This window comes from Papilio xuthus, unplaced genomic scaffold, assembly GCF_000836235.2.
Source record: "Papilio xuthus unplaced genomic scaffold, Pxut_1.1 DF828780.1, whole genome shotgun sequence".
Lineage (NCBI taxonomy): Eukaryota > Metazoa > Arthropoda > Insecta > Lepidoptera > Papilionidae > Papilio > Papilio xuthus.
The window spans coordinates 3,284,851-3,306,874 of NW_013529869.1; the positions used below are offsets into that span (position 1 = coordinate 3,284,851).

A 22,024-nucleotide genomic window follows, 5' to 3' on the forward strand; every position below is an offset into this window, starting at 1 on the left:
TGAATTACAACTTCAATAAATTATTTTAATAGCAACATCAGTCAATCTTTGAATGGTCTTTAGACATAGTAACACTGGTTCTGCCATATTTTTTCGGCGTGAAGGCTACGCAAGAGTAATACGAAGGCCTGCAAATTAAGATTTTATTAACAAGTTATTCTTTGTGAAGAGTCTAAAATCACAAATATTTATATAAATGGCGCTAAACTCTCAATACGATGCCATCGGAAAAGGATTTATTCAACAGTACTATACGCTATTCGATGATCCGGCACAACGGGCAAGCCTAGCAAATATGTACAACGTGAGTTCATTTCAAATATATCTCGTTATATCTTCTAGCTAAGAACTGTTAGTTACAATTCTCTTCACATTCCGGGATTGTAAATTTTATTTTAAGGTTAATTACTACTCTCCCGCCTAAACATGTTAAGTCCATTTTTTCTGTAAAAATAGCTCCACGGACGAAGTTATGACAGCTGCAGAAGAAGAGTTTCATTAACAACAATGATATGCTATAAGTTTTAAAAATGTACTTTAAATTTATTTTTATTATTTTACTGTTCAGTAGCAATTTTAAGTTTTTATTGACAAAATGTAAGTACCTTAAGAATTAGTGGTGTGTGCCGATTGTTTGTAATAAGTAAAATAAATATATTATAAGTCTCAATCTGGCGTGTTTTAAACAGTAATATACTGGTTCATAACAATATTTGAAAATCTTATTGGAATATGAATGAATACAATGTTGTTATGATTAATATGTTGCAAGAAAGGTGACTCATTCAGTAAATTGCTTCCTGATCAAAAATTAGATTTAAAGTAAGATGTAATTCTTAACTGTAAACATGACAGTTATTTTCATATTTCCTCCCAAAAGGATTTGGAATCTTAACTAAATTTTTTTTATGTTACAGGTAGAAACATCTTTCATGACTTTTGAGGGAGTTCAATTGCAAGGTGCTGTGAAAATCATGGAAAAACTAAATGTGGGTAATATAAATAATATGGTTATATTTTTAGAAGCTATTGCAATATAAATAACATTGCTATTTCTATGCTTGGTTCTATATAGCAAAATGTAATGACCATTACTTATAATCATAATCATTTTCATGGACAGTGTGGGTAGTTTATAGTTGTCTGAAGGATCTTTTCATTTATGTGGTCACTGTGAATTATTAGATAATATTTGAAACTCAGTGCAATTAACTTAAGGTAATGTACCAAAGTTAATTTATATTACTAGAAGGAAATTAACATTACCATAAATTGTGATAACCTTTGACAGATAAATTATAGGTTTTTTATGTTAAATCACACGTTTTATTTTAAAGTTTAGATACTCAATTTTTTCAGCATGGAGTAATCTACATTAATTTTTGTTTTCATTTCAGAGCTTGGCATTTCAAAAAATTACAAGATTGGTTACATCTGTAGACTCCCAACCAATGTTTGATGGTGGTGTTCTGATCAATGTTCTTGGCAGGCTCCAGGTGAGTTTTTCTTACTACTCTATTTCAATATCTTATAAAAAAAAAAGTGTATACCCCTTATTACTCCAGCTTTTAACACATTCAGTGCCAATGATTTGTCAGATTATTTTCTTTTCTTGAAAATCCCCTAGAGACATGGAATGTGTTAAACATGGGTAGACCATAATCAATTTAGTGTCTGATTTTACATATGTATATGCGAACTCACACAAAATTCTATGTGAAAACATTGTCAAAAGAAAAGAAAAAACCTGTCTCAGATTTGGATATTTTAGTATTTTGAAAGGCAACAATAAAAAAAGTTAAATTTTTACTCAGTGGTTGAAAAGTTAATATAATCATTTGTAGATAACCTAGAGGTAAAAACTATATAATTAATTTCAACTTATTATGTCTACAATATATTGACACTTCGTAATCCATAGCAACAGTTATATCTAGTCTGTTATTATTTGTTGAACAAACTTTATCACAGTTCAACAAGTAAAAAACAAATTATAGCAAAACATAATAATACATTGGCTTCATTCTATTCAGAAACATAGAGATAGGTTTTGTAATCTATTTTAGTAATATAAATGCAAGTTTGTATGGATGTGTACACAAGGTACATATTTGTATCGTAACAGATATAGATTACAATCTAACCCATAGGGTACTATTTTTTTTTCTAATTTTGCACAGATGACATAGATAGCTACAAGTACATTTCATGATGTATATTATTTGACAGTTTAATAAAAATAAAGGCATAAAATCAATAACAATCAATGAATGAAATTCATGAGCTTGTTATTCGGTACAGACAGATGAAGATCAGCCTCATGGGTACTTTCAAACATTTGTACTGAAGCCAATAGGAACCTCGTTCTATGTTGAACATGATATGTTCAGGCTGGCTCTTCATGATGTTTAAATTATATATTTTATCAACAAACAGCGACAAAGTAAGATTAAATGTTTTGTATGCCCTTACCACAACTGTGTAATCCACCCCATGTAGTGTATTAACATCTCGACCCCCTACAATTTAAGCTCTTTAATTTCATCAAACTAAGATTGCGTAACATTGTACATTTGCACATATTCATTCAGTTTGCAATTTGTGGCATGAATCTAATAGAACAGCTTCAATATGAATCTATGCTAACTTATGTTGTTAACTGTTCCTGTATAATTATGTCTTGTGTAAATATTCAATAATTTATTTATACTAATTAATAACCAACAAGTGCCCAAATGTATCCCATTGTTAATTCCTAAAACCTTGCAAGTTATTAAATTTATTTATTACATATACAGTGAAACCTGCATAAACAAGAAAAATATTGCGGTCTCTTGAACACTCACTTGTCTAGATCTGACTATACTCATGTTAAATATAAGCAAGACTTTTCTTCTCTTTTTTTTTGTCTTGGTTGAATGATTGGTTTATGTAAATATTTTATTAAAAAATCCTAATATTGTTAATACTAGTATGCAATAGTAATTTGTAAATCTTATATAAGAAAAGATTTTATAGAAAAATAACTAACATGACATATGTAAAAAAGATGTAGGTTTTTCTGTGTGTTTTGTCTGTGACCTTACTGCCCTTAATGATGCATATAATATTTACATCGCTTGTCAAAATGACCAAACATGAATTGAACAAATAAAAATTCAAAGATTTTGTATATTGTGATTTTTGATTGTATTGTGAGTTCAATTTAAAGTTTTTACTTCAATAACATTCCAGTGCTTGGATGCTATTTTAATTGTTTTTTTTTAAATTACATATTTAGTTGATTTGATAAGCTTATCTAAAAGACATCAATAATAGAACTCAAGCAATTTTAAAAATTGGTTAGGAATAATTGCTAACTTTCACAATATTTGTATGATTTTAAAGTTACTATGTCATATTTGATCTTACAAGTATATTATGGATTGCTTTCAGCAGCATTTGACCATTATTCCATCAATGGAACTACTCGATCGTTTCTAGAAATATGTAATTAATAATTGGATAATATGCAAGTTGTAATGTTTATTTTTTTTGTCGACAGTGTGATGAGGATCCCCCACACCCATACATGCAAAGCTTCGTGTTAAAACCCCTCGGGGATACGTTCTTCATCCAGCACGACATATTCCGCCTTGGCATCCACGACGTCGCCTAAATACTCCGCTTTTCTCTTCAAGCAATAATTTGAGTCGAGCTAGATCAAACTATAAGTACCAAACATCACGCTATGATATGTAATCTTGTTTTGGTTATCTAGGTATAAGATACACACGTTTTATTATCTAAATTGGAAAATTTGAAATGTCTTGTATAGTTCACATTATTAGCTGAATTTCGTTTTTGGATTTTAATAGTTTGGCTTTGTTGAATGAATTGTCAGCTTAATCAGTTATAATGGCGAGACTTTCCTTTCAGTTACATGTATACTTTTTGTAATAAATACATTATAATTTTTTTAATAATTGTGTTTTATTTTAGTTTTACATCTGTCTAAAAAATTGTATAACTTATAAAAACCTCTTTTACCACTTAGATCAATATGGGATGCCAAATTAAATTGGTTTGTAAATCGACTGCAGCAAACGAGTACTTAATTTAGTAATGAAATCGATAAGATTAAGTTTAATTGGTTATCTTCGGGGTCGCTTCGCTATTTCGGCGAATTCAGGTAGCCGCTTGCTAATTTGCCAGCGCTAATATAAAAAATCAATTCTTCCGGAGTAAAAGAGCGTGTTAATTTTTCTAAAGCTTAAGGTTTTATAACTTCCGTGTCACGAAGGGGTCGTTATAAATTTACATAGGGATAAAACAAAACTACAAAATCGATGCTAAGACAATCATGTATTAAGTAATAAATAGTCAAAAATTAACAAAAAGAAACACTGAAAACAGGTACATTTTTTTACCAATCTCAGAATTTAAGACTTGCAACTCTCAATAAATCCTTAGACGCTACGAACACTTAACAAGTTACTTGCATGCACTACTAACGATACACACCGCGCCCCGCGCTCTTGTCTAAGTGAATGACTAGCTTGCACAAGTTACACCCAACGTATGGTTCATGCGATCCGGTTCACATAGGGATGACCGATGTCAATCGATAAATTATCGATGTTATTATTATTGTGATATCAAAATAATCGATGTGGAACAATTATTAACTATTTTGAATACAGCCGAACTTTGATAAGCTAGAAACCTCTATTGAGTCATTGACCGGGCCTGACGGATCACCCCAATAAGCAAGAAACTCAGAGAGAAATTTCTATAAGCGAGAAAAATATTGCGCTCACTTGGCTTTTGACTTATCTAGGTTCGCATGTGGTTATGTTCGTCTTTAATTTGATAAAACAATTTTTTTTTTCAAATATTCTTGGCATATGAAATCATCGATATTTTTGTAACATCAATCATGCCTATTTATCTCTTTTTTTGTGAAAATATGAATCATTGACTCTGATAAAGTTATTTAATTTATCGGGATAGTTGAAATCATTATCAATTGACTTATTTTTTTTAATAATTTCACGATCAAGAGCCAACAATTTTCATTTCAAATATGTCAAAGTTAATACATCGAATAAATTGATGTTAAAAATGGCTACGTAATAATTGAAAATTGGGGACAAATACGAGCCTAATTATTCGCATACAAAAAAGCTACGAATAGTTATTCAAAATCTTATTGCTTATTAAAAGCGTTTTGTAAATATGATATCACCCTTACAAAGTAATCAACGAGACGGAAAAGTTCCGTTTGGAGGTTAGAAATAATGTTGTTAATATGATTTTAAGCAAATTTTTTAATCTGCTATAAAAATAATTCCGAATATTGTTGTCATTGTAAAACTCTACGAAGCAGAGATAAAATCAAACATGACAAAATCATGACATTCAAAGATTAACAGTTTATTTGTAGCCTCTGATAATTATAGTCGCCAGTGATCCTTGTTTCTGTGGCTATGAAAATATTGTGCGCCTTTAAACGGAATATGCAAGATGAAACAGGGGAATTATTTTACAAAAAATTAAGTTAATGCGCATATTTCGAACTTCATAGTAACAAAGAGTTGTGGCAAAAAATGTACTGTTCTGTTAAAAATAAAAATTAAAAACAATGATCATAATCAACAATTTAGTGTCGTAGCATCTTCGGCAGCAATGCAAATATTTTTTTTACGCAACTCATGTTCTTTAGGAATTTATCAAAGAATTTTTAACTACCCACAAATTTTAATGTAAAAGAAAAGCACTTTTAAAGTATGTTATCGTATTTTAAATTAATATTTTAACAGAACAGTACTATAATGTATTGATTCGAGTCACACCGGATGTCTAAAGTACATGTTTAAGTTTTCATTTTTCACTTTCACAACGCACAAAGAACGCGATAGATTGTTTCTATTAACTCCGAGCCTGAGTTTATAGTCTTCACAAATAAAATTAAGTTTATTAAAAAATTATTAAAACGGCTTAAATAATACTTAAATAAGAACATATTGCTTTTAAAAACAAGTGCTTTTTATAATTAAGTTATGTTATTGTAACAAGAAATGTGAACGATTTAATTTTATTGTAATTTTTATGGCTTATTACAAAATTGAAAACAATCACGCAATATCTCGATATTCAGTTATAAGGAAAGCAATAAAATATAAATACTATTAGTTAAAATATTTTATCCGGTTCGAAGGATCAATAGTTGTTGAAGCTTCACAGGTAACATTTTAACACAATTTGGTAGTGGAAATAATATTATTACAATAGGTTTTACTCAGTACTCGTAAAGAAAATATAATTACGTAGCAAGCTTTTTGCGTGGCGATGTTAATCACGGTTAGTAGCGAAATAGGTGGCGGTACATTAAAAATAAAATAAAAAAACAAATAAAAAGTACCGTAATCACCTTTGATTCGTCGTCATTATATCACCGTGGATTAGGATTTTCAAATTTAAATAATCAACATATTTTTTAAATTTCAAAACAAACATCAAACTCAAAACATCCATATCGAATTAGTGTCGTTGAAAATCAAAAACAACAATTTAAGTCTTCTTAACACCAAAAAATAAAACACAAACACATTTTTCGATTAAAAACTCAGGCCCGAACGTGTGAGTGTCTTACGAGCCACCTTTCTTCCTGCCGCGTGAGCCGGGCATGGCCACACCGCGCAGCGACCGCATGGCCATTGCTCTGTTGAAATGTCGTTGAGTTTTGTGCTCCTCCACCTCCACGCCGTGGTCCACCGATGACAGAATCACGAGTAACACTCCCATCACCTACAAGATACAGCTATTGTATAATCTTACTAATATTATAAAGTCATGTAGCAAACGTTTAGTTGGAAGGTATCTCCAGAACGGCTCAATGGATTGGGAAGAAATTTGGAACACAGATGTAGACTACATAGGCTATATTTGATCCCGGAAATGTGTATGGCTCCCTTGGGATATGTTTTAATTCACATATTGAGACGATAACTCGCAACATTTTAAAACATCTTATTGAAATTTGGCACAAAACAAAGTTCATCAAAGATTATGTATTTCAATATCTATGGTCAACGTAACTGCCATGAAAAGGTCACGGTGTCAATGACAAAAAAGTAGGTTGTCAACCTCACTAGATATACGACCATTAATATATCATAACATAATAATATAATCTACTTTTAAAGATTATTTAAACACGTGGTTTATCACAAAAACAATTTACTTTGATAAAGTATTTGATAATGAATTATAATCTATAAATGTGTGCATTATACTGAATTATGCAATATACATAGCAGCGTCGAATATTGTAGATTTAATTATTACTTCAAATTTCAATAATAAACAAATTCATAGGCCGACAATCTACATATCACAACAGACACTCCAGCTTAAAAAAAAACTCTTTGTACAAGTATACTATAAATATATATAAAAGAGCGTCGGTGGCTCAGTGGTCAAGCCCTTGACTTGCAATTTGCAGGTCCTGGGTTCGAATCCCGCCATGTACCAATGTGTTTTTTCGATTTCCGATTTACATATGTACATTTATCCGACGTTCTTACGGTGAAGGAAAACATCGTGATGCAACCTGCACATATCTGAGAAGAAATTCAAAGATATGTGTGAAGTCAACCAACCCGCACTTGGCCAGCGTGGTTGACTATGGCCTAATCACCCTCAACTTAGGGTATGCTCCGTGCCCCTCGGTGGGGACGTATAGTGAGCTGATGATGATGACTATAAATATAAAATAGACTTTGTTACCAGGCAAACGATGATGATTAGAGTATAGACATGCACAGACGCCTCGGGGATGTTTTCAATATCCTTGAGCGCGGCCAGCGCCGGCTCAAAGTCCGGCCGCAAGTCCAGCGTGTGCTTCAAGTGTAGTGCAGCTTCCTGATATCAGAAAGAAATCGCAATTAATTTAAAAAATATGTAAAAACAACCAACATATTTGTAGACAATGGGCACCTGCATAAAAATATTTTTTAAATAATTATTTCTAATCTTATTGTGGAAGTCTATTGTTTCAGTTTGTAAGTGCTGAAAGTTTAACTTACTTGATAATGTCCATATGCTTTGAATATCTCTCCCAGCGTGAAGTACTGCTGCCAGGCGCTGCGGTCCGGCGGCTGCACCTCAAGCGAGCGCCTTGTTAGGTAAATGGCGTCATCAAGGTACTGCAGCGTGAACAGTACCCGCGCTAGATTCAGCAACACCTAAAATAACATCACTTTGTAGAACATCCGGCATCATCAGAACATCATCATACAGTGCAAGGATTATTATTTTCTAACCACTTCTGAGAATGATAAAAAACTCGAAAACCTATCGATCAGGTTAACTTATATTCGGTGATGGTTGACTTCCTAACAATAAATTATGCGTGTTATGCAAATTAAATTATATAACTTTATATTTCTTCTAAGTATTAAAGTATTGTTGACTTCAAGTATTTACCTCTGCATTATAAGGCGAGACTGCGAGCGCGCGTCGGAAACACTCTATAGATTGTCGAGTGTCGCCTTTAATTCTCCAGAAGTTCCCAATCTGGTTATAAAGTTGTACAGACTTTGGTTTTTCTCTCTTCGCTTTTTTCAAACGTTTCTCTAATGCATTTATATCCAACTCTGATACACTATTTTTATATAACTTTTTCTTTGTGAATATAAGAGCCACCTGAAAAATTAATACATTACATAATTAACATAAATTCTTCACTCACAATCATGTATTGAGCAAGTTCTATGTGAAGAAAAAAATGTGAGGAAAAACTTAAAAAAAAACCTTAAAAAATAATTGGGGCACACATCTTTACTTTTGTAAGAATGTAAAGCTTATTGCAAGTGACATAGAGGTTGAATGATCTAGTTGAAATTAGGAATAGCAATAATTTATCATCTAAAACAGCACATAGGCCAGTTCTGTTATTTCTATTTTTAATATCTAGCTGATGAAGTCATGGGGGATAGCTAGCACAGAAAATTCATTACTTCACCTGTGGTTCGGGAACATTAGGATGTCTATGCCGTCGTGCAACCCCAACCAAATTATCATAATATGTGAAGTTAACAGATTTTCCACAGTCCAAATATTCTTCATCTGTGTCCCCGTTGCCTTCTGTTGAAGGTGTTTCTTCAACATTATCCATTGCATTCCTGAAACAATGTATCAAAGTAACTTAACATTGCATGAGCTATAGGAATAAATCATTCAATTCATCTTCACACATTCATATAAATGTCTTCTGTGTATTTTACATTTTTATTACATATATATACTTATACTTATATTTATTTTTATTTTGGTTAGTATAAAGCATAAAAATGGTGAACATAAATAATGTTATTTTGTTACATTTTAAGAATAGTAATTTTAACTTTACCCACAAAACACTATAATCTAAGCAGAGATGTGAAAGGAGAATTTAACTACTTGTCACTAGTAGTATTGCTTGTTCTTTGGTTTTAATTCATATATCTAATCCAATCAGATTAAAAACTTTTATTATGTTATTGACAATACCACAATAAATTGTATTATCTTTCGGATATGTTTTTGTTATCATTATCAATTATTGTATATTGTACCTGATCAAATATCTTATTTTTTAAATGTGTATTGAAAAGTAGGATAAAGATATATTTTTACCTTTGCTGGTCAAAAACTTGGCAGTCTGTGCAGTACATGTCAAAGCCATGCTTAGTCCAAGTATTTCCATAATACACAGTGGATGTAATTATATTGAAAACAGCATCTTCTTCTGTTATTTTAGATTTGTCTGTCTCATCCTAAAATGTAGGTATTTGTTTAGTTGTATATGTTTTGTAATTAAATCGGTACCCAGGTAAAAAAATTAAATTGTTCATTTTTTAGTTAAACTCCCTTAAAGTAAAATTTCTTAAGAAATCAAGGCTAACTAGTTAAGTAACCAAGTCTAAAAAGGGTCAAATGTACACCAATGAATTTTGTACACATGGTAAAAACAAGTTACATAAAACACGATATTTTGAAATTTTACTAACCTGCGGCAACTTACTACCATCAATGATTTGCCCTTCTTCAACATCCAATTTCCAAATATTAGAGGTGCGAGAATTAGTAGCTATAATTTGAAAAGAAAATATGTACAAAACCAAACAAGTCAAATAAGGCAGGTCCCCCATTTTGACAACTTAAATTAAAAACAAACATGTAAACTGTTTTAAAATACTTAAATAATGTAACTCATACACTGAATGAAAATTATTAGGATACGATCTTCGTATAGCAATAAATTTTAATCACAAGCCCAAGTTCTACTTCTTTCATTCCTGTCGTATTTTGACAGATTGTCGCCACAGACCACAGACACAGAGTCACAGACCCCAAAGATAATTTTTGAAATAAGATGTTGCCATGATAGAAGTGAAATCAAACTATAAATCAAAGAGTATATTAAATATATATTGCCTAAAATTTTGATCCAGTTAAAAATAACATTGAAGTCTACGATTTCAATTTGAATTTCGTATTGTAACTTGCAAGTTTAAATGGAAAGTAATGTGATAGTATGAAAGACAATAGAATTCGCTAGAATTTTGGGCGGTATTCAGAGTATCGCAAACCGTCGTGCAACTATGAAATTCAAGGAAGGCATGTCAGGTCAAACGAAACTCACAGAAAATTTAAGTTTAATCATCTGTGAGCGGTTAGTGACTTTCTTGACTTTGGTCTTGACAGTTGACATTTGACGATAATCAATGTCATCGAATTAGAAATAAAAAAATCAAATAACAATAATTGTAACTATAAATTTACCAGCATTCTGAATTATAATTTTTAAATCACTTTTAAAATGTCATAATTTGCAGTATATGAACTATTATAAAAATGAAGAAAGAACGGACGGGCGATAATTGTCGCCCATTCAAATTATAAGTATTTTTTACTACTCTTATACATTTCATTTATCATAACCAATGCTAACAATTGTATCTCATTTTACAGCCCATCAAATTTTGAGCTTAACTGGCATTAGTTTTGAGAGAAGAAGTATAATTGTATGTTTAAATATTATCTGGTGCCTATTTGTTACTTGTTTTTCTAATTTATGTACCTTACCTACTGTATTTTTTAGGGTTTTGTCGAGTTAACAATAGTACCTTTAAAAGATAACTTGAGATTTATTCGTTTAAACGCGAAGCAGTGCCGAATTTACAGAGTGTGTTTAAATGATCAATATGAAGCCAATTTCCAGTACTGCGACCCATTTCTGGACATATGTCAAGCAGATCCCAATACGTGAGTTTTTTTAACCAACATTTAAGCTGTAATGTATCGACTACAACAGTAACATTAAAGTAAAAAGTTTAAAAGTTTTTTGTTTAAAAATGATTTTGTATGTTCATTGGTGTTGATACTGTTGAGAATTTTAAAAGCTTTTTATGGTCATAATATGTAAATAAGAGAATCAACTTGAGATACTTTTACAGGAGGTCATTGGAGACCTTTTCACGATATCATCTATCAGCCGCACAGAAAGTTGATCCTGATCATAATTCAGGAGAGTTGCATATCCAAGTTCCTGACGATGCAGCGCATTTAGTCGGGGAAGGTAGAGGATTGAGAATTGGAATTGAATTCTCATTGGAATCACCACAGGGTGGTTTGCATTTTGTTGTGCCTGAAGGGGAAGGATCATTAACTGAGGTAAATTAATTATTCTGTGATATTCAACTTTATAAAAAACAAAACAGTGTTTTCTTAGTATTTATTAGATAAATGCTTATAAAAATACATAGAGCTTTTTGTGTAGTGGATCTTTTGTTACTCAATGATCAGTTGCTATATCCTCAGTGTAACACATAATTCTTTTTTGTAGAAATCGGCTCATATGTTTACATATGGTCACTCAGCTCGGCTATGGTTTCCCTGTGTGGACAGTTTTGCTGAGCCTTGCACATGGAAACTGGAGTTCACAGTAGATGAAAGTTTGACAGCGGTGTCTTGTGGAGAACTTTTAGATGTGGTGTACACACCGGACCATAGACGAAAAACATTCCATTATGTGGTCAATACACCAGCATGTGCTCCCAATATCGCACTTGCTATAGGGTAATGTATATTTTACATAAGAATTAACATTAACCATAAACTGTGTTTTAATTATAATTTGATGCTCTTTTCTGTAATTTCCAAAAAAAAACATAATTTAATAGAAAACAAACCTCTTAACCCTTAATTTGATGGTGTTCAGTGTGACGAACAACTAATTAAAAAAAATCTACTGAATAAGTTTAGAGACAATTATGTAAGTGTGACTACTAAAAAAAAACATTTATTGCTACGAAATTTCGTCGCATTAAGGGCTAACTTTGTCGTCATTGTCAATGTTTTTTCCAGGCCCTTTGAAACATATGTTGATCCATTCATGAATGAAGTAACACATTACTGTCTACCACATTTATTGCAAATTCTTAAAAATACTGTCCGATATTTGCATGAAGCTTTTGAGTTTTATGAAGAAACTTTATCTACCAGATATCCTTATCCATGTTACAAGCAAGTGTTTGTAGATGAGGTAAGTGTAAGAAATAATAAAAAAACTTTAGATTTATATATTATTCTGATGTCCTAGGATGAGAAATCACCACAAACACTGAAACTTTGATATTTTTCCATGTCATATTGTCTTGAAATAAGTTACTATGTATCATGTCCAACAATTCCAATAATTTCATTAGCAATGAAACTTCACTTTTCACTTTTGATGATAACATTTCTTAATTTTCAGACAGAAGATGATGCATGTGCATATACAACAATGTCGATACTAAGCACACATCTACTCCATTCAATTGCTATTATCGACCAGATATACATTAGCCGGAAAGCGATGGCACAAGCTGTTGCGGAACAGTTCTTCGGTTGCTTCATAACAATGCAGAATTGGTCTGACTTATGGCTTGCTAAAGGGATACCTGATTATCTATGCGGACTGTACTCTAAAAAGTGTTTCGGTAATAATGAATACAGATACTGGATTCATCAGGAATTGCAAGAGGTAATATTTTTCTAATATTTTTCTAAAATGTATTTAATTCAAAAATAATATATAAAATTTCTTGGAACATAGGTTGTGGGCTATGAAGAACAATATGGAGGGATTGTACTCGACCCTTGGCAGCCGCCTGCCAGTGGTGCTCGTGTAGAACCAAAGGATGTTTTCTACTTCCCAGTTCGCAATGTGCATACTATGTCGCCACGGTATATTGAGGTGAGAATTTTAACATATTGTAAACCATTATAATTTTTTCGTATGTAAGTGTCTTCGCTACGAGAACCGATGGCAAATTAAATTATATTAGTAAAAAAAAAATTGTTAGAAAAATTGGCTTTAATTTTCAGTGTTTTGGATTTTGAGATGCAGTCGAAAAAAAACTATTTTTTTTGGAAATAAGACATTGTTTTTTTCACTTAGGTAATGCGAAAGAAATCACATTTGGTACTACGTATGTTGGAGCAGCGAATCGGTCAAGAACTCCTCCTCCAAGTGTTCAACAAACAGCTCTCTTTGGCCACCAATGCTGCAAACACTAAGATTGGCAGTGGTCTTTGGGGCCATCTCTTGTTATCTACCAATCTTTTCGTAAAAGCTATATTTACTGTGACCGGTAAAGACATGGCCGTGTTTGTGGATCAGTGGGTCAGAACCAGTGGCCATGCAAAGTTCCAACTCACTTCTTTGTTCAATCGGAAGAGGTAAGTCTCGAAAATATTATATTTAACTAAATATATGTTCAAATACTTCTGTATATTCAAGTAGCATCTTATCCTTGCTTTTTTTACAAAATTAAATATAGTTTATGTGATTCTGGGATAAAGTAGCATTTTATTAGATAAAGATTTTTTTAAATTAATTCTGTTTTTGAGTTTATCTTTTACATACAAACATACAAACCATTACTCTTTACAATATTATTGTAGTATTATTTAAGATAATATAGTTAGGAGTAAATTCATATGTGACGTCTGATCTTTATCAGATTATGACCTGATATGATCTATCCACTAGTATCCTATTTTATATAAAGATGCAATGTAAAATAAGATACTTTTTTGATCCTATGTAAGGAAAAGGGAAAAAAGGTAGATAATATTTATTAATTTTCTTAAACAGGAATACAGTGGAACTTGAAATACGACAAGACAGCGTCCATGAGCGTGGTATAAGAAAGTATGTAGGACCTTTAATGGTACAACTTCAGGAATTAGATGGTACATTTAAGCATACACTTCAGATCGAGAACACAGTTGTGAAGGCAGATATAACATGCCATAGTAAAAGCAGAAGGAACAAGAAGAAGAAGATACCTCTGTGTACAGGAGAGGAAGTTGATATGGATCTCTCGGCTATGGAGTAAGTTTATTACAAGTTTAATTTCACATGTCCCGATGTTTGTCATCTAATCTTGCAAATGCAATTTGATCCACTTTTAGCTGAATGGTTAAGCTGAAATTTTGCATATATGTATTTGCTTTTTTATATTTTCTTTTAAAGAGAGAACATAATATTTTTTAACACATCACATGGTTGATAATATTTTTCCTTATTCTGGGGCTAATCAAATCCAATAGTACAATAAACATGAACTAAGAAAAACATTTTTTCAGTGACTCCCCAGTACTCTGGATCCGTTTGGACCCGGAGATGTCACTCTTGAGGTCAACAGTGATATCTCAGCCGGACTACCAGTGGCAATATCAATTACGTCACGAGCGTGACGTCACCGCTCAGAGTGAGGCTATTGATGCATTGCACGCCTTCCCAGAGCCCGTCACACGGAAAGCACTCACCGATACTATAGAGAATGAACAGACGTATTACAAGATTAGGTGTAGAGCTGCACATTGTTTGACCAAGGTATGTTGTTTAACCATCAAATTAAAGAGCTATACGACTCTGGATAAGAGAGAGTCTAAGGGACCGCGATTTTCTCCCTTACAGAGGTTTCTCTAAACTGAGTTTGTTTATAGAGGTTGTGGCCAGACACACATTCTTAATATTAGCGAAATATTATATTTTAGCTGAACTAACAATGCCTGTACCAATAACATAGTGAATCTTTACGCTAAGCTGATTTATGTTATTCAAACAGTGAGACCAGTTGGGCAACCAGTTCGTCAACTAGTCTGATTGATCTGCCCGGCTTTTCTAGCAATACTCAGATGTGATGGCCAGAGCTTTCTTTTGGTAGTCTTACCTGTCCTATGTAGGGAAGAAGAAAAAAGAAGTCAACAATACGGTCAAAGGCAATTAGTTTGTGGCACTACTCTCACCATAAAAATATAGAATAAAGCTGGATTAACCCATTGTTTCTTGAGCTACATTTCCTTTTATATTTCAGGTGGCGAATGCAATGATAAGCTCGTGGGCAGGCCCGCCTGCCATGTTGACGATATTCCGAAAAATGTTCGGCTCGTTCGCAGCCCCTCACATCATCAAACAGAATAATTTTGACAATTTGCAGCATTATTTCTTGCAGAAAACCATTCCTGTTGCTATGGCTGGTAAATATGTATTTTTAATTAAATGTAAAGCGACTTTTTTATATTGGGTTAATTGGCAACACTATCTTTTACATTATAACTCGACTAAATGAACATTATCAACATTAGGTTTAAGAAATATCCATGGTATCTGTCCTCCGGAAGTGGTCAGGTTTCTTCTCGATCTGTACAAGTACAATGACAATTCGAAGAATCACTTCTCTGACAACTACTATAGAGCGGCGCTGGTCGACGCGTTGGCGGCAACTATAACGCCTGTCATATCTGTGCTGCAACCTGTAAGTTTCAATTATAAATATTTTATTAAATCAGGCTTCATATTGGAGGTTATGTAATTATCTTTTTGATGACTTACTTTTACATATTTAAATTATACAATGGATATTTAACACATTTATTAATTATTTTAACTATTTGAACAGTTTTGATATTTCCTTACTTCCATACTTTGAAAAAATTTATATGAGAAGTAATCTGTTGTCTATTACAGGTTCAAAATCTATTTCTTATTTGTATATTCCTATATGTAAATGTTGAACCTGGATAAGAGAGAAACTTTTACCAGACTCAACATGTATGATGTATTGTTGTTGGCAATTAGTTTTAAAAAGTAATTGTACGTACAGGGTGCTCCAATAACCGCGGATTCGTTATCAGCGGACACAAAATTGGTTCTAGAAGAGATAACACGTATGTTGAATTTGGAGAAAGTGTTGCCGTGCTACAAGAACACGGTGACTGTGAGCTGTCTGCGTGCGATACGTCGCCTGCAGCAGTGCGGGCACTTACCCAGTATACCCACCGTGTTTAGAGCATATGCGCAGTACGGACAGTATATAGGTAAGATGAAGAAGATTGTGATCGTTTTATTTGCACCATATTTTACCAAAAAAATCATAATTTTAAATTCGACAGTCGAAATTATCAAGTTTTATGTCAAATTAGCTGTTGTTCGCGACTCCATCTATGTAGAATAAAAAAAAACTTTGATCAGTAGATTGTGCTCTTCCAGATTGTTCTTCATCTATGCCAGTTTACAGATCTTTCCCTATATGTAAAGTAAGAGGTTTGCACCTGGTATTCATCAAACATTTTGAACAACAATGCCAAAAAAACCAGTATGCCACTAAAATCTTGCAATCACCTTAAAAGGTGTACTTAGTCAGTTGTCCTGATGATAATCGAATTAGATTTTAGTGTTAAATTGTAAGCATAGAACTGTGGTATGCCGGTACGAAGTATTTTTTTAAACGGTTGATGTAAATTGCTGTACTAGACGTCCGTTTGGCGGCGTTCGAGTGCTTGGTGGACTTTGTGCGTGTGGACGGTCGTGCGGAGGACCTGGCGTCCCTGCTGACTGCGGTGGAGAGCGACCCGGAGCCCGGCGTGCGTCACGGCCTCGCCCGTCTCCTCGTCACCATGCCGCCCTTCGAGCGCGCGCAGCGACACCGCCTCGACACGGAGGCCGTTGTCCACAGGTACGTACATATTTTTACTCTTCTTTCTCTTCCCACCTTATTCTTGTATGGGAGGGACGGGAAAGAGAAGTAGATTTCTCCGTCGTTATGTCTATGGGCGGTGGTTGCTTCGCTATTTCGGCGAATTTAGGTGGCCGATTGCTTCTTTGCCATCTTATATTATTAAAAAAAATACACAAACTTGTAAAAAGTAACTTAATGACGCGGGAACGTAAAAACTCTCGTATGAATGCGCACGAATTGAATTATTCAAAGTACCTTCGTTGTAGATTTTTTTATTTCGATTGGATTGAAAAGAGTTCTGATTCTAAATAAGTAACATGTTTTTCGCTTTAAACTAATCTACTGTATTAATGTTTATTAATGGGAAATAAAACCAGTATATCGCCGTGTAGGAAACTTAATAAGTACATTAGACTATTTTAAATTTATTTATATATATATTGTTTCAGATTATGGAATAACATAAACTGTCAGTTGTCGAACGATGCGCGACTTCGTTGCGATCTTGTTGATCTCTATTACACATTGTATGGACTAAAGAGGCCGTTGTGTGTGCCTCTTGTCGAAATACAGGCCATGATGAAACAGATGCATCACAAAGAAAGAGAGAGACTGGAGAGAGAAAGGGACAGAGAAAGAGAAAGGGAAAGAGAACGTGAACGAATGAGGGAGTTGGAAACGAAAACGGTCATTAAGCAAGAAATTATTACAGAGGTTAGTTTTCTTCTTTTTTTTAGTAAAAGAATAAGATTGTAGCAAACTTTATTTCACATTTTCGCAGTGAATTTTATTGCCCTCATTTTGAATCATTAAAGAAAAAGGTGATTACATGCTGAACACGCGATGAAAAAGCAATTTCCTATTTTTTTGCTAACAATGTTTGTACAGCGGTCACGCCATAAATAACCACACGTCATAGGGATGTGCTACGGTTTGCTTTGAATCTATACTTCATTGTTCATTTATAAAAAAAATATTAATATATTTAAAAATTATGTTTTAAAAAGTCGCTTTGAGAACCTCCTCTTTTTTGGTCAGTTCAAAATTATGCAAATGGTTGCTAAGTATTTTCAGTTTCTATTTTGCCTTGATTTTTTTTTTGGATATGTGTGTCAGAACAGAGCCAGATGGAATTCTGTAAATTATGTCTAGATGTGTGTCTTAAATTACTAACTTGTTTATTCTGATGATTCAATCAAAATCGTACTGTCGATAAATCGATTTGTAATACAAATAGTGCATTTTAATCGATAAAAATATCGAATAGTCCAAGTGCATCCCTATAAAGTAGGTTAACGCGAACTTTCTATGATTTATAATTTTAAGGCATAGCAATATTAATGCTTCGGTAACAGAAATTATATGTTGTAGGTTTTTTAAATTGTGTTGCTTGTTAAAAAAAGTTGCGATTATTGGTAACATGAGTTTTCTTTGAAAACTATTTTCGTAATAAATCAAATAATTCTTAAGAACTTTTACATATTTTTATGAAGTTTTTACTGTATATTTATTATTTATTTTTTGGTTTTATAACATCCTATTATCATATGTGAGGACGGAGTCGTAATTATTAGTAATATCGATATAAAAGTACGTCGCTATTTTAAATTTTGATTCAATTATATCGAAGTTCAAGAACCGGAATGTTACCTAACCGCTTTAGTTATTACAGATACGTTCTCACATACGTTAAAAACGACACGTAATTTAAATATTTTTTATCACCTTTTTATTTGAATATTTATCTTTTTTTTATTATAATATTTTGACCGCACGAGCCGGCAATTGCTACTTAATGTACATAATAATATAAAAAAGCTAAATCAAAGTGAATTTTACTAATATAAAGTTATTATATACCTATTAATATAAAGTTAACATACTTGTTATAAAAAAAAATCTTTTAATCACTTCATGAGAAATGAAATTACTAAAATATTAGCATATGCGAAAAATTGTGGTTTAGAAAAGTTAAAGGCATTTAAATTAAATTACATTTGATGTTTTAATAAAGATGAATAAATTAGATTTTTATTACCACATATGTAACAGTGGTAGAGCCCGCTTTAACATCTTCGCACGAATTGTACCGGCTAGCCCGGTGAAATACCACGACCACACAGAAGACAGGCGTGAAGTGGAAGCAATCCCGCGTGCAATCTGATGAGTGTGCGTCCCGGAGGTCTAATTTAATCCTCTTTTCTTTCCCACCCTTTTTCTTATAAGGAAAGGATGGGAAGTGGAAGTGGAATTTCCGGATGGGAGGATGCATGGAAAGGGAAAATATTTTCTTTCCGTGCATCCTCTCCTCCGTCGATTAAAGGTTAGCAACGCATATGCAATTGCGTATGTCTATGGCAACGGTCACTTCGCTATTTCAGCGATTTCAGGTGGCCACTCACTTTGCCACCTTATGATATAAAAAATGTACATATTAATGTATTATTTATTAGGATAACATAAAGATGGAGGTGGACGTAGACAGTTCTGTGGTGCCTATGCCCGTAGACAGCAAGCCTCTCGGACCTCTGCGAGATGACGTCCTACCAGTGCCCTTGTCTAGTATCAAGGAAGAGGATGTCAAGGTCGATGTGGTGTCCGTCCTTGATATACCTCTAAGAAACTACAATGTAAGTATTATAAGGATAATGGGAGAACTTGATTTGATTGGGGAGGCGACGGATAGAGAGTATTGAAAACATAAGAATTTTTTCTGTTTGTCCCATTCTCTGTCTGATATGGTAATCTTTAATTCTTGTTTGAAAATGCCAGGGTAAGACTCAGAGGTACTCAACATCAGGTAACCTGCCTTTGTACTATTTTTTGTTTATTTATGACGATATTTGTCATAATAGTTTGATTTAACAACAAACGAAAATAAGTTTGTCAAGTACATAAAATAACTTTTGAGGTAAAAACCAGTCGACCTTATTTAAGTATACAGGGCATCTATATATCAAATTACATAATTCAACGTTAGCAATAAAATTTAATTAATTATCATATTTAAGATTTAAAAACAACCTCATAAAATTCTTCCTATAAAAATCCGTGGTCAGTTTTCTGTTACTCTCAGTAATTTTTAATTGAACGTGAATTGTATGTAGTTTTAAAAAGAAAGTTATTTTTGCGAAACTATTGCTGATTATTATATAAACGTAAAATTTACACAGCAAAAAGGTTTTATTTTAATTTTTCCAAGTATGAAACAATACTGAATAAGGCATTTGTGCGCGTTATTGTAGGTTTCTATCGTCGATATATTCGTATAAATGATATTGTTGTCCCTTTTAATCCTTTCACCAAAAATAGAGATAGCAAGAAACAGACAAATAATTTAAAATTTTATAAGGCTTTTATACGTAACGCGAATACATCATGTTCAAGAATTACGATTTTTTTTTACTTTAGTGAGACACTTTAATTTTTTTATTATATATTGTCTTATATTCTCGTTAAAAAAACAAGTATATGTTTTTATATCAGGAGGAGAACAAGCGCGAGTTTATATCTGACAACGCGGTGCCGCTGCCCGGCATCCCCGGCAGCTCGGGCCCGGTCGGCTTCGAGCCCGGCATGTTCAAACGTGATAAGGACCATCATGATCTCTCAGCACCTAAGGTAAGCTAAGAAATCGAGAAAAATCTATTGAGTTCATTTCACCTGAGAAGACTGAGAGACGACAGCAAACAGACAGACGTCGCTTCTAACATAAACACTGCCCCCTTACGAATAAAATATTACAATGTTATTAATCTTACTAGTAATATAAATGTGAATGTTTGGATGGAAGGATGTTTCTTTGTAGGTATCACCAGAACGGCTGAAACGGCAGCGGATGAAATTTTGCATACATATAGTCTGGATCAACACATAGGCTATTAATTATGTTTTTTTTTTAATTCCGCGCGGATGGAGTCGCGGGCGACCGTTAGTGTTCTGATAAAAAAAACAACTGTCAGTTTGACTACTGTGTACTGTAAAATACTTTATAGAATGTAAAAAATTTTATTTTTCACAGGCAAAGAAAAAGAAGAAGGAAAAGAAGAAGCACAAACATAAACACAAGCACAAACACAGCAGCAAAGATAAATCATCAAAAGATAAAGACAAGTTGTTAGCACCGCGGCCGCCTTCCACCACAGAACATCTCAAGATAAAAGAGGAAACGCGCGAAACTCTCAGCTCTTTCAGCTCCAGCCAGAGTCCCTCTGAAGACCACTCATCTATGCCCTCGAATATGAGTTTCTAATTTAATTAATTTAAGAATAAATCATTATAATAGATAAGATACAATTTTTAATAAGTAAAATAAATAAATTTTGACATTTATTCGTATTTATTTCTCCTTAATAAAATTAAAATTCAACACTTTTTTCTACTATTCAAATTGATCAACTCGCAAAAAGGCGGCTTGTCATAGAGGTAAACGCAAGTTCAAAACTTAATTATTCAAATACTAGCTGTCGCCCGCGACTCCGTCTGTGCTGAACAAAAAAAATATTAGTATGTCGTCCTTCCATTACTGCAATATAATATAATACATTTATTAAAAAGTATCGAAATCTGTATATACGATAGGAACATTGAAGACGGCTTTTAAATCAATTAATTGTAAAGTTATACTTGAATATTCTGTTACATTTTATCTGATAATTAACATCGATTGAACGTGAACCTCGCACGAGCGGCAATAAACCTATCAGCTCGCTGCGAATGCCGACAAAATCCAATTGAACGTATTAGTGTTTGAACTTTGCGGGAACGAAGGGAATCCTTTGCCTTGTTTTGGCTCGAAAAATTAACCATAATAAAATTTGTATATTACAAAGTTGTTATTAAAAAAAATCTTATATAATTAAGATGTTTTCAGTTGTGTAAAATACTCAATTTACTCTCGCTTAGTGTCATTAACAGTTTTTTTTTTTAAATAATACTAGCTGTCGCCCGCGACGCCGTCCGCGTGGATATATAAAAAAACT

At 33.0% G+C, this 22,024-nt stretch overlaps 3 protein-coding genes across 4 annotated transcripts; 2 read left to right on the forward strand and 1 right to left on the reverse strand.

Moving 5' to 3' along the window:
- The first annotated feature begins 60 nt into the window (after window positions 1–60).
- On the forward strand, window positions 61–3,959 carry Ntf-2 (nuclear transport factor-2). Of its 2 annotated transcripts, XM_013327008.1 has the most exons (5): window positions 61–304; window positions 918–989; window positions 1,398–1,496; window positions 2,302–2,443; window positions 3,545–3,627. In XM_013327008.1, the coding sequence occupies exons 1-4, from the start codon at window positions 197–199 to the stop codon at window positions 2,410–2,412; spliced, it is 390 nt and encodes a 129-aa protein (XP_013182462.1). In that variant the 5' UTR covers window positions 61–196; the 3' UTR covers window positions 2,413–2,443; window positions 3,545–3,627.
- A 948-nt stretch (window positions 3,960–4,907) lies between these two features.
- LOC106128505 (uncharacterized) lies at window positions 4,908–10,357 on the reverse strand. The gene is made up of 7 exons (XM_013326926.1): window positions 10,035–10,357; window positions 9,661–9,800; window positions 9,008–9,167; window positions 8,470–8,688; window positions 8,070–8,228; window positions 7,771–7,905; window positions 4,908–6,789 (listed from the first exon to the last, which is right to left on the reverse strand). Exons 1-7 carry the CDS (start codon window positions 10,173–10,175, stop codon window positions 6,631–6,633), a joined length of 1,113 nt encoding a protein of 370 aa, XP_013182380.1. The 5' UTR covers window positions 10,176–10,357; the 3' UTR covers window positions 4,908–6,630.
- Window positions 10,358–10,719: 362 nt separating this feature from the next.
- Taf2 (TATA-box binding protein associated factor 2) lies at window positions 10,720–21,347 on the forward strand. The gene is made up of 19 exons (XM_013326873.1): window positions 10,720–10,925; window positions 10,997–11,051; window positions 11,129–11,292; window positions 11,484–11,700; window positions 11,873–12,105; window positions 12,394–12,571; window positions 12,785–13,054; window positions 13,127–13,267; window positions 13,472–13,752; window positions 14,171–14,410; window positions 14,665–14,914; window positions 15,399–15,561; window positions 15,670–15,839; window positions 16,188–16,401; window positions 16,838–17,039; window positions 17,492–17,756; window positions 19,496–19,672; window positions 20,529–20,663; window positions 21,064–21,347. Exons 1-19 carry the CDS (start codon window positions 10,882–10,884, stop codon window positions 21,292–21,294), a joined length of 3,630 nt encoding a protein of 1,209 aa, XP_013182327.1. The 5' UTR covers window positions 10,720–10,881; the 3' UTR covers window positions 21,295–21,347.
- The last annotated feature ends 677 nt before the right edge of the window (window positions 21,348–22,024 follow it).